The sequence below is a fragment of the Thermobia domestica genome, chromosome 18 (assembly GCF_964235325.1).
Source record: "Thermobia domestica chromosome 18, izTheDome1.hap1.1, whole genome shotgun sequence".
NCBI lineage: Eukaryota > Metazoa > Arthropoda > Insecta > Zygentoma > Lepismatidae > Thermobia > Thermobia domestica.
The window spans coordinates 46,888,810-46,901,491 of NC_137471.1; the positions used below are offsets into that span (position 1 = coordinate 46,888,810).

The following is a 12,682-nucleotide window of genomic DNA, read 5'->3' on the forward strand; positions in this document are numbered from 1 at the left end:
AATTTCTCCTAACTGGTAGCGAAACGATTTGACAGCATCAATACAACTCTCCCATCTAGTATCACTACGAGGTTTCAAAGTGAAATTGGATATATGTTTTTGCAGAAGAGACCAACGATATGTGGAACTAGAAAAATAATTGTATACTTCTTGCAATAAAGCAAAAAAAAATTTACAGCCTCACTACAGCACATTGCAGAATCATTCACAACCAAATTCAATGAATGGGAGCTACAAGGGACAAAAAAATGCTCGACTATTTAGATCTAATATTCTTTTTTGAACGCCTGAGTGCTTTCCTTTCATATTGGCACCGTTATCATACCCTTGGCCACGCATGTTTGAGAGAGGAATTTTCAGTTTTTCTAATTCTTCCAAAATAGTGGTTGTTAGTCCTTCTCCTGAAGAATCATTTATGCACAAAAATCCCCAAAAATGTTCTTCAATGGATGGTTCCTTACCCAGTTCTACCTTCACGAAACGAACAATTAGTGTCATTTGCTCTGTATGACTTACGTCTGGTGTACAATCTAATATTACGGAATAATATGTCGCTTTCATTAGATCAGTCAAAATTTTATCCTTTATTTTTGACCCAAGGAGTTCAATTATTTTATTTTGAATGTCCTTGCTCAAATAATGTACATGTGTCTCTTTACATGTTATTCGTCGCAAATGCTCAGCCATAGTAACATGAAACTGTGCAATACACTCAACTAGTTTGAGAAAACTGCCGTTGTTTCTTGAGTAAATAGTGTCATTTTGACCACGAAATGCCAAGTTCTGGGAAGCAAGAAACTGAATTATACACAGCAATCGTTTGAAAACATTTTTCCAACGCTCAGTTTCATTGCGAATAATTGCTTGGTTTTCAGCGTCAACTGTTTTACCTGACTGTAATCGGTTTGCAAGTTCAAACCACGATTGGAAAGCCTTCATGTGAGTCAAAGATCTATCATGGTCTGATAACATTCCGGACATATGCTTCGAATCCGAAAAACCTTCACGAGAAGAGAGTGACATTGTAGTACCACCGAAAAGACAGCAACAGAAACAAAATATTGCGTCCTTAGTCACTGAATAAATAAGCCAATTACGAGCAACTTCTTCTTCATTGTGCAGACGTCTTTTGTAGTTACTTGTAGTAAGTCGCCGACCCTCGCTGTTTACTGGGAACTCTCGTTTGGAGACTTGAACTGGACCTCGTCTAACAAGTATCTGAAGCATTCTGTCCGTAATATGTTCTGGCCAATTTCCTGGATCATCAAGATTGATTGACTGAGATTCCAACACCTGCAAAAAAAAAGTCAGTAGAAAATAATGTTAAATTTATTTTAAACATTGTCTTCTAACAAACAATAAGTGACTAAAACTTGACTGTAATTTTTAAAATTGTGTTTATAATTTTTAAAGATAGTAGGCTTGCATCAAAGATGGGTGGGGTGGGGTGGGGATATTCAAGCAGCTAGATCATCCGGGGATAAACTCAAAACTTAGAATGGCGCATGACCAATAAGCCTCCGATAGATGTGAGATATAAATAAATAAACCCAGGAGCACGTAGACATGAGTCCAACGCTTTAACCTCTACACTATCGAGGCCCTCTTCTTAATTAATAGATGAATGCTTGAAATACAGCTAAAGTTGGTTAATGCACATCTAACGAGTAAAAGTCTTATCGCTTTGGTACATGTATCAAGCATCAGTGTTGGTATAGAATGTAATTATTGCTACTTATATCAATGGGGAAAGAACTTTCTTTGAGCCTGAAGTTCGCCGCCTATCTGAGAGGCCGCCACCCTACCCACCCCAACCTGCTAAGACGCTACGTGTGTAAACACCTCATCTCTATTAAAGGTAATAAAACGAAAATCCGTTACGTAATGTAGGCCTACTTACCTGTACTGTATTGTTATCTTCTGGAATATTTGTCCATTTCTTGCTGGTTTCCTCATTCTCTGGTTCTACATTTTCATTTCCATTATTGTCTGTTTCAGGAGTACGAAAGAATTTCTTTAATTCTGCTGCCTTTTCTCATTTTCAGCCGCTAATTGTGCTCTTCTTTTTCTGTATACATTTCCAGAAGGCTTCTTTTTTTCCGACATGTTGATAAAGAACACATTAACGCAACGATTCTTCTACTAAGAGTCGAAATTCAGGAGACAAAAGAAGAACACGCACACCATGAAGCCTGCACTACATGTACATGACTTCTGATTTATAATTTTCTTTCACGAGTCATTTGACAGTACAAACAGGACTAATTTCTTTTTGGTTGCCGATAACTCAATATTGTTTGTGTGTATTGTTAGAGCGACCGACATAGCTTTGTCGCAAGGAGTGCAATTGTCGACACCGCGGCAGTTGTAAGTGTCAGAGCGTGTTATTGTTGCTCAAAACTCCCAACTCTCAACAATAGTCTTTAGCTTTGTCAGCGGAGATTTTTTTATAAACAAATAAGGTGAAGGGATGAAGGATTTCCTTTATAGGAGATTCAAGAAGAAACCGGGGTTGTTATAAAGAGTGAGGCCTATGGCATGAGGTAGTAACCAATGTTGCTACACAATTTATGAAAAAGTTAATTTTTAGTTCACCGTTTACAATAATATAAATTTAGCAAGGATTTTGGCGCCCCCCAAACTCCCCTAAAATTTGGCGCCCCGGGCGGTCGCCCGGCTCGCCCGGCCCTTCCGCCGGTACTGTCTTGCATAGCTCGAAATAAGCTAGGCGGGTAGGAAAAACCACAGAGCTTATGCAAGCTAGGTCGTTGCAGTTAGAACTTTCTCAGAGCTCTACGCATGATTAATTACAAAGCTTCACGCAAGTTAGGCGGGCAGGAGGCCTCAAAACTCCAGGCAATCTAGGAGGCTTGGGTTAGGTTAGATTTTTAAAGCTCTAAGCAAGCTAAGAAGGGGTAATTGACCAGGCTAAACTGATGTTGGTGGGGACTTATATGGAGTTTCATAGTTCTTTTGGACAGCGGTGAAGCTGATGGGTTTTCTTTGTCACAACTAAATGATAAAACAGATATTTCTTGTCTGCTTAAATGAAAAGCACATGTTAATGTTTACAAATATAAACCATATATACAGAGAGAGAGAGAGAGAGATCGGGTTTGTTGAAAAAGTACGGTATCCGACTTCCATTCATAAAAAAAAAATGTGTAGTCAGATGCTACAATCTTTCAATGATCTCTTTCACAGTAGTCCCAATGAACTGCCACAAACTTCTCCCCCTACTTGAAGCAGTGCTGGAACACCTAATTTGGGATTGTGTGCAGCTGGTTCATCGTGTACTGTATGATTTCTTTTGTGTACTAAATTATGACTTCTTTCAGAGTCATTTTTAGTTTGAGGAAAAGCTAGAAGTCGAATGAAGGCATGTTGTGAGAATAGGAAAAATAAGGAAACATTGGTGTACTGTATTTGGCCAACACATATAAATATAAGCGTTTATATCACTCTTTTTTAGTTCCCAATCCTTCATCCCCGATATCCTGTCGATTCTTGCGTATCATATTCTCTTGAGATTCTACAAGTTTGACAAAAAAAAAAAAAATGTAATGCAGTAGAGTTCAAATTTTTCAGTCATATTGTCAAAAAGGAAATTCCAACGCAGCTCACATACACCTCAACACTCGGCGGTGGTCTACGGGCGACTAACTGTTGCTACAGGCTTCCTATGTATGTTCATCAAGCCATGCCTCTCTAACTACATTTGTTTACGCCAAAAAAATTAAGATCGAATAGCTTTTGAACAAACCTAGTATATATATAAATGCGTGTATGTATGTTCCAGCACAACTCTGAACACCTGTAGCAATCTCAATTAAACTTAGTACTCATAAGACTTACAATGTGACAAAAATACTATGGTGATAAAACAACTCTAACAGTCCTAACCCCTTGTGTTCCAGTGACATCCATATAGATGTCATGTCATTTCTCTTTTTCAATCAAAATCTTCCACAATGCAAATGCTTTTTATCAGTAATGTCGCGCTTGTCAAATAACTATGCCCTATATAACGGTCTAGACCAGGGCGCAAAATTTCCGGTCACCACTGGCGACTAGAAATTCAGAACTGGCGACCAAGATAGAATGGTAGGAATGGTTTCAGCCTAAAAGGACTGCGCAGTTTCTGTTTCGCACGAAAATAACAAAGCCACGCACAAATAAATAAATAAATAAATAAATAAATAAATAAAAGTTCCGTGCACCGAACTCCAGATTATGGATTCGATGTATTTTGTTACACAAAATCCAAATTTCGAAACCCCAGAACGATAAACTTATTTCCTCCCTATCCAAAATCACTCATGTTTTTGCCCATAAAACAAAACTAACACGGTCAATCGCCTTATGGGGTTTCGATGGGGTTTCGAAATTTGGACTAGGCGTAACAAAATACATCGAATCCATACTCTGGAGTTCGGTGCACGGAACTTTTATTTATTTATTTATTTATTTGTGCGTGGCTTTGTTATTTTCGTGCGAAACAGAAACTGTGCAGTCCTTTTTTGGCTGAAACCATTCCTACCATTCTATCTTGGTCGTCAGTTCTAAATTTCTAGTCGCCAGTGGTGACCATACTTGAGTACGCAGTACAGAACTTTTATTTAATTTATTTATTTTTTGTGTGTGTGTGGCTGTGTAATTATCATTGAGTGAGATAAAACACGGGATGTGAAGTCTTCACAACAGACATGAAAAGCGAAGTCAAGTCTTAAGGTAAGATATTTTTTAAAGATGTATATGAATTGTCCAATTCAAAATTGATTATCCTGAATTTAATTGTCTAGTTTTGAAATTTTATGCTCTGACGTAATCTCTTTCTTTGTCAAACCAAAGGCCATGGGGGGGGGGGATCTCTAATAAGAGATACTGGCGACCATCATTTTTGGATTGGCGCGTGCATCTGACTTTAAAATTTTGCGCTTCGGTCTAGCCAGCCTTTTTTAACAGTAAATGAAAATCCGGTATTACAGAACGCACATAGGAAAATGACATCTGGAATACAAGGGGTTACATGCAAATAATCGAAATCGACTGATATTAATTATTTAAAGGAAATAGTTTTCGGGGTCACTGAGATGAATAGTGATACTTCCGATGCCATTTAAGTCTAAGTTCAGATTTTATCCGCATGGGAATATGAAGGGGTTCGAAATCTACAGGGAAAGGAAGGGACTTAATTTTTACATTTTTCCAGTCACATTGAAATATACATCGTCTGTCGTTTGTGATCACATCACAGAAAAATGGTTCACTCGTTTGAGATCTATTTTTGAACATAATTAGTACATACTTCATGCTGGGTTTTTATCACTTGACATTGATTACGGTGATAGGGGTTCAAAATTCATGCCAAAAATAGTGTATATCTTGGTTATTATTATTAGAGTTTCATTGGAATGCGTATCCCAAGGGGAATGTTGATAAAGTTCACAACACTGCTAAAAATGGCGTATTTGTGGAAAGTAAAATGAGTGTTGTTTTCCTTCTATTTTATAGTATTGCAACAGTGTTTTCTAGTAGCTGTAATTACAACAAGTTCTCGCAATTACATGATTTAAGCAGTGTTTGAAACTTCAGTAACGCTTTTTATATCCACACAAGTAAAAAGATTTGATGTACTTGTCTAAGCATACCTTCGAAATAAAACCTTTGGGGAAAAAAATTCAAGCCCTTGTACTTTGTTCCTATTCATTCATAACGATTCATACCATGACCAGGGCATGCAACGCTAAGGTACTTTCAATGTCCGTTATTCTATCCATCTCTGTTGTAATATATGTGTGTGATAGACGCAGGGTGTATACTAAAATCCCAAAATGAAATTTCGTGACCTTTTCGTGACCTTTTCTTTACCAAATCATAAAATTTCCTAATATTTTCAAGAGCGAATTAGGGCGCGAATTAGGCCGAATTTTCATCCATGCGATAGAAACGTACTTTGCTTGCGATTTGGTAGTGTCTAAAGCTGATCAGACATTTTTGGTGGTGAACTTTGACGTTTTATAGAACAAAAGTTTACAATCTGTATTTACATTTGAACAGTTAAAAAAAAATCGTGACCCAAAAGCTAAATTTCGTGACTTTTTCGTGACTTTCATGGCCATTTTCTAAATTCATGACTTTTTCGTGACATTCGTGACTTTCGTGACCGATATACACCCTGTAGAGGTTTCCAACCTTTGAATGTTTGTGATATTATAATATCCTTAGATTACAACACTGATAATAAATAATTATGGTATTTTAAGTTTTCGTTTGACATGTTGATTTGAAATATGTAATAATCTGACGTAGTGCCATTTTGAAAAACAAACATAACTTTACGAGTATATTGTGTTGGAACACTGTTAAGTACTTCTGTTTAATACATTCAAAGATGTCCCCTCCTTATAGTTGCTTCGTGCGAAGTTTCGCTTAACTCCTTGTTTTGATTTGTCCCTTATCATGCACAGTTTTCGACAAAATCGAGAGAGAAACGAATGTTTATGTTGCCAGAACGTATGTCGTTTGTCGCCAATAATTATTTATAATTATTGTTACTCTGCTAGAACTGATTTATGTATTTATTTACCATATACAGGGTGCTACAAAAATTTCTCACAATATTTTGCGAAAAGATTTCTCACATCAAAATAAGAAATAAAAAAAAGTTCATATGGACTTGTGGTCGGAAGTGCATATTTTCTTACTTACAGAGTGCCGAAAACGTGAAAATAAAATTATTTTAAAGGTCCATAGCTCCACTACTATAGAACCGATCGTGGTCGGGCCAAGCGATCACTAAGGAACTAGTATGTGGACTATCAAAAATCCATCTTTCAGATCCTTCGGTACTTGTACAATCATTTTTAGGGAGGCTGTTTGGGAGTACATGATCACTCTCCATCTAACTCTCTCAAAATTGGTGGGCAAGTACTGGAGCATGTATGGTATATGAACTTATCCAAGATGGATATTTGGATAGTTCACATACCAGTTCCTCAGTGATGTCTTGACCCGACTACGATAAGTCCCATGGTAGTTGAGCTATGAACTTTTAAAGTTCACTTATTTCATGTTTTCGGCACCTTAATAACTCCGATACTATCCACTTTTGAGCACAAACCTATATGAGCTTGTTTCTTTTTATTTTTATCCCAGGAATCTGTTCTCAAAATATTATGATATATCTTTTGTAATATCCTGTATGCAAAAACACGCTTTTAAGTAGCAGATCGTAATTGTCATCTTCTAACAGCCACACACTTACCTGTACTCCTAACAATAACATTCACACCACTTACGATAATAATAATAATAATAATAATAATAATAATAATAATAATAATAATAATAATAATAATAATAATAATAATAATAATAATAATAATAATAATAATAATGTTTATTTCTTTGCCATAACGGCAAAAATACAGCACTTTATTAGACAAGATAAACACATATTGCATACAATGTAAGCTACATACTAAAACAATAAATATGATAATAAAATAACGTAAAATCATATCGAATTAATAATTCCTTGTCAAATTAACACCAAATTTCTTTTAGTCTCAAAATAGTCGTCGTAAAAACTAAAAATAATATTTGTCAAGCTCTAAAATTCATGCTTTTATGCTGATAAAAATAAATTAAACTAAATTAAAAGAATTAGCCAATCCTCTTAAAATTACAGATTTTGGATTCAAAGGAACTAATGTTGATCTATTTCTTGTATTATACATTGGTACCATACTACTACTACTACTACTACTACTACTACTACTGCTACTACTACTACCACTACTACTACTACTACTACTACTACTACTACTACTACTACTACTACTACTACTACTACTACTAATAATAATAATAATAATAATAATAATAATAATAATAATCCTATAATACGAATAGTGGAAAACGTAGTAAAGACTTTTAAGCTCAAAATCCACATTTTTTATGATTTTGCTGATGAAAGGAAGGATAAAACTGTAAGTTATAAATATACGTCTAGCAAAGAAACCATCTATTAAAGTACAATTGATATCGAAACTTAAACAAGAACCTTTCTTTATTGTCTTTAGTGAACAATCTGAAACATTTTTAAGGTAATAATTTAAAAAAAAAACAGTAAATTTAACGCAACATTGGTACTTCAAATATTACATACACTACTTTAATCATTTCATTATATAAAAACGTAAAAATGTTTTGTCCATAAATAATTAATAGCCATTTAAATCAATCTTCGTTTGGTTTTCAGGGAGCAATATTATGGAGAGAATTCTGCCATCAAAGTAAACTGGTTTGGGCTTTTAAGTTAATGGCTTTGTTGACATGCATTAAATATCAGCTGTACAAGGGCAAAGCATTTCTTTCACGGCATATGTTTTCCTCCTTTGAGCAAAGTGCTAGGTAAACTTTTCTCTAAGGAAGACAAAGACAGAGAAAAGATGAATGTAATATTTTATACACACATCTCCAAAATGCACATGTATTTTTGCCGCATTATTTATTGGCTGTATCTAAATAGATAAGAGTTTCACTTGTCAAAAGCATTTTGATTGTATAACTCTATTTTAGGCCTTTAACTAGTAATAATGGGTATTAAAGTAGTCTGCGAAAGTTTATTATTATTATTATTATTATTATTATTATTATTATTATTATTATTATTATTATTATTATTATTATTATTATTATTATTATTATTATTATGCCCATTCTTCACACGGGAAAATAGTTTCATTTTGGACATAAAGGATACCTAAAATGTCACTAATCAACTTAGAGGCCTCAAAAACTTTGAATTCGACTAATATCGGTCATTTTCAATAATTTTTAGGTTACCATCCGCCGTTAGGAGTACTAATGGGGGCAGAATTTGGATTTAAACAACATCTGAAGTGTCACTGTTCATCTCAAGTACCCAGAAAACTATGGATTTGACACTAATATCGTTCATTTTCGATCACTTATATATATATATATATATATATATATATATATATATATATTACTGTTCTAAAGTATTACACACATGGATAAAAATGAGGATTTTTGTATATTTTACGCAATAAAAAAATTGTTAAGTAGTAATAAGTACGCATAACTTATAATAAATATAAGGAAAAATTTACAGATATTTTTTTACCATATCTGGGTACACGGTTAAATAGTCAGTGTCACGTGACAGGATATTGCGTCATCCGAGTCTTGTGGCCGAGCTATCAGTTTAAAAAGTAACTTGCTGCTGATAGTGTGTTCGGAAAGTGTTATTATTTTACTTTTATCTATTTATTTTGTGCTCATGAGGTACAAGCAATGGTAAAGACTCAAGAATTAACACCGAGAAAGAAGAAATATATAGAAGTATTAAGTAGGAAAGGCCTAAACAATACTGAGATTGCAAAAGATTGAACTCTTCAAGATCAGCCGTCAGCTGCAATCTCAAAAAGCTGAAAACCATCGGTAGCATGGAAAACTTGCCCAGGACTGGTAGCTTACACATTTATTCACCCCGAGAAAACAGAATATTTCATTTGAGCAGCAGAACAGCCACCTCATCAGAGCTCGTGGAAGCATGGAAACTAGCGACGGAAGTTAAAGCGAGTTCGCCAGTTGTCAGAAAAAAAGACTTCGTGCAATGGGTATCAAGTCAAGAGTTGCAAATAAGAAGCCGTTTTTGCCAACTGAAATGATGCAGAAAAGATTGGCGTAGACTAAAAGCTACGAAAAATGGATAAAAGAGCAATGGAGAATGGTTATATTCTCTGGAAAAAGTCTATTTTCTCTAACGAGTGACAGACCGCAGCCCATCAAATACGAAACCGCATGAAAGGATGGAACCTGAGTGCCTTCAATGTACAGTGAAACACGCTCCTTCGGTTATGGTGTTGGGAGCAATGACTTACCAAGGTATTGGGCGGCTATATTTTGTTTCGGGAACAATGAATATTGACCAATATGAAGTTGTGCTCAGGCGCGCTCTCATGAACACGGCTGCGATGCTTTCGAGGATGGTCAGTGGATTTTCCAGCTGGACTTAGCACCATGTCACACATAAAAAAATAAGTTCATATTGTCTTCCTTGCGAAATTTCATTATTTATATGTTTAATATGTTTTCAAGGCTAGTATTGAGTAATATTGTGAACCGTCTTTTGGTTTACAGTTTCATTATGTCATGTCTTAATTAGGTATAGAGTTATTATCATGGCCAAGCAATTCACCAGATCATAATCCAATTGAAAATTTCTGGCGTTTAGTGGGGAAAAGGATTAAAATGAAAAGACCTGGCACCAAACGCGAACTTACGGAAGTGATTGTGAACGTATGGAATCATGAAATCGACAATAATATTGTGAGAGAGCTGACAGACTCAATGTAACAAAGACTGGAGGCTATCATTGAAGCAAATGGTACTGTAATAAAGTACTAAGTGTTTGTAATGGAAACAAACATGTATCAAAATTATCAATTATATACGAGAAATTGAATAGCAAGAAAATAATAGTTGTAAGAAATATTTGAACAGCTATCTATTCTGCAAATATGTAACATAACAAATCGAATGTCATCGAGTAGTATACAATATATGAATATTATTATAAAATTTCACTTGAATAAAACACTAAAATTCCATTATATTACAAATTTAATATTTATCTGGTTTCAGTATTACTTGTAGAGTATAGTTTTTAAACGAAACATACAGAAAATCATGATATATGTCATTAAAAATGTCAACAGACTTGAAAAATTCAATTTCTTCCTAGGCGTGCAATACTTTAGAAAGTAGTAGTATATATATATATATATATATATATATATATATATATATATATATATATACCCCTCATCCCCTCCCCTAAGTTGCACCATCAAATTAAATAGATGAAAACCATCCCAGGTCCGATCTCATCTACGTTGAAAATTTGATTGAGATCTGTCGGATGGTTCCAGAGTTATTAAGTCATAAACATAGTCACTTCCATTTTTATTTATATAGATTATTATTATTATTATTATTATTATTATTATCATTATTATTATTATCTTCATTGCATTAGATGTTATCAATTTCAATCCTAGCTAAGAGGAATGATTATTTAATCTTTGAAAGGGCCGCGGTAGCTCAGTGTTAGAGCGTTCACCTCTGGTGCATGGGGTCCTTGGTTCGATCCAAGCTCGTGTCAAGTGAGCTTTGTGGTGGACAAACACCGTGCTCGTGGATTTTCTCGGGGTTCTTTCATTTCCTCCCAATTTCGTCATTCTGTCATTTCCTTCATTTCTCATCATCACAGTCTCCTTTAGCCTAGCCGGCATAAGCGTGGGACGTTAAACTGAAAGATTTCATTTTCATTCCATTTCCTAATCTTTTAAGAAAACAAAAGACTTGTTTTATGAAATCAGATTTTTTAATCGAAAATCATTATTATGCAATTAAGAATGAGTTTAAAATGAAAATGAAATAATATTTCTGATATTACGTCCTATGATTATGTCCTTTAGGCTAAAGGAGATAAATGATTAATGATGCTGAATAATTATGAAATAATGGTCGAACCCCGGGAAAACCTATAAACACAATGTTGTCCACCATAAGCTCAAGTGGTAGGGAATCGAACCAGAAGCCACCCGAGCCTCCCGAGCTGAATTTGTCCATTTGGTTTCCCCTTGAGGAACGTGTTTACTTATTTGCCCCGAGTGATGCTAAACTAAATCAATAAATCCCATTAGGAAGACTGGAAAAAAGTATACGTAAAGTTCCATGAAAATCGAAAAGATGGAATCCCAGAAAAAGATGGGTTGAATAAATCTTCTTCTCTCTCTGACTAATTTCAACACCAAGCAATAGATTTGTTTCCCAAGGTTGGTGGAAGTCATGTACGAAATGTTATTAAAATCTGATAACTTTCACAAGAGCTACGGCTGAACAGACAGCGTGATAGCTGAATAGACGGACAGATACAGAAATGTTGGCTGAGTCGAATGATAGAACAAAAGAATAGCTTACGCATGCTTCAATAAGTGTATTGCTTAAAGGAAAAACGCTCGTCAGAGTTCGTCTACGTAATTCTTCGGAATATCACTAATTATGATTCAGCTTTGAAGCTCTAAGAAGTCTAGGTCTTTTCTGTCCTTGCCACAAGAGATTTATTATCACATTGTATAGACATTCCTAGGGTGACCAAGCAGACTACTCTGTATATCCATCAACATTTCAACAATGTGGAAACCATTCAACATGCGAAAGAATTGATTATTGGAAAGAATGCTAATATCTTCATCGGAGGAGGCGAGGAAAGATGATGGGGTTAATCTTGTGGGATATTGATTGTTTGGGTTTTGCAGCTTAACACCTTTTTGCAGTACGTAAGAATTATGAGACGTGGACTTGGCGTTTAAGATGGAACCCTGACCATCATCATAAGTTCAAATTATGAAATTATCGCCCACTAGGAATCGAACCATAAAAAATTGGAGAAGTTTCCTAGGATTCCGGGTGTGTACTGTTTGTTGGTCACGTACCACGTGGATCTATAGTGACAAGTGGCCCTCACCACTGTTCTAGTAGGCAGTGCCTGCAATTTCTGCACGGGGTCTCGGGTTCGATGTCAGATGGGAGAGCATTGAAAGTACGGTGGATTGGATTCCACCTGAAACTGTAAGTTCGT

General features: G+C 35.2%; 2 protein-coding genes across 4 annotated transcripts in view; one reads left to right on the forward strand and one right to left on the reverse strand.

The window, feature by feature from the left end:
• LOC145676131 (uncharacterized) overlaps window positions 1-12,682 on the forward strand; it is a 997,262-nt gene that overhangs the window by 87,819 nt on the left and 896,761 nt on the right. The window lies entirely within an intron of this gene.
• LOC145675091 (zinc finger MYM-type protein 1-like) lies at window positions 232-7,288 on the reverse strand. Its single transcript, XM_081745461.1, has 2 exons — window positions 7,268-7,288; window positions 232-1,293 (listed from the first exon to the last, which is right to left on the reverse strand). Exons 1-2 carry the CDS (start codon window positions 7,286-7,288, stop codon window positions 232-234), a joined length of 1,083 nt encoding a protein of 360 aa, XP_081601587.1.

Bases quoted from the DNA above. Each gene is read 5' to 3' on its own strand.
- LOC145675091 (XM_081745461.1), bottom strand. From the start codon at position 7,288: ATGTTATTGTTAGGAGTACAG. The intron at 1,294-7,267 runs GTAAGTGTGTGG...TTTTTTTTGCAG, and splicing joins TGTTATTGTTAGGAGTACAG to GTGTTGGAATCTCAGTCAAT.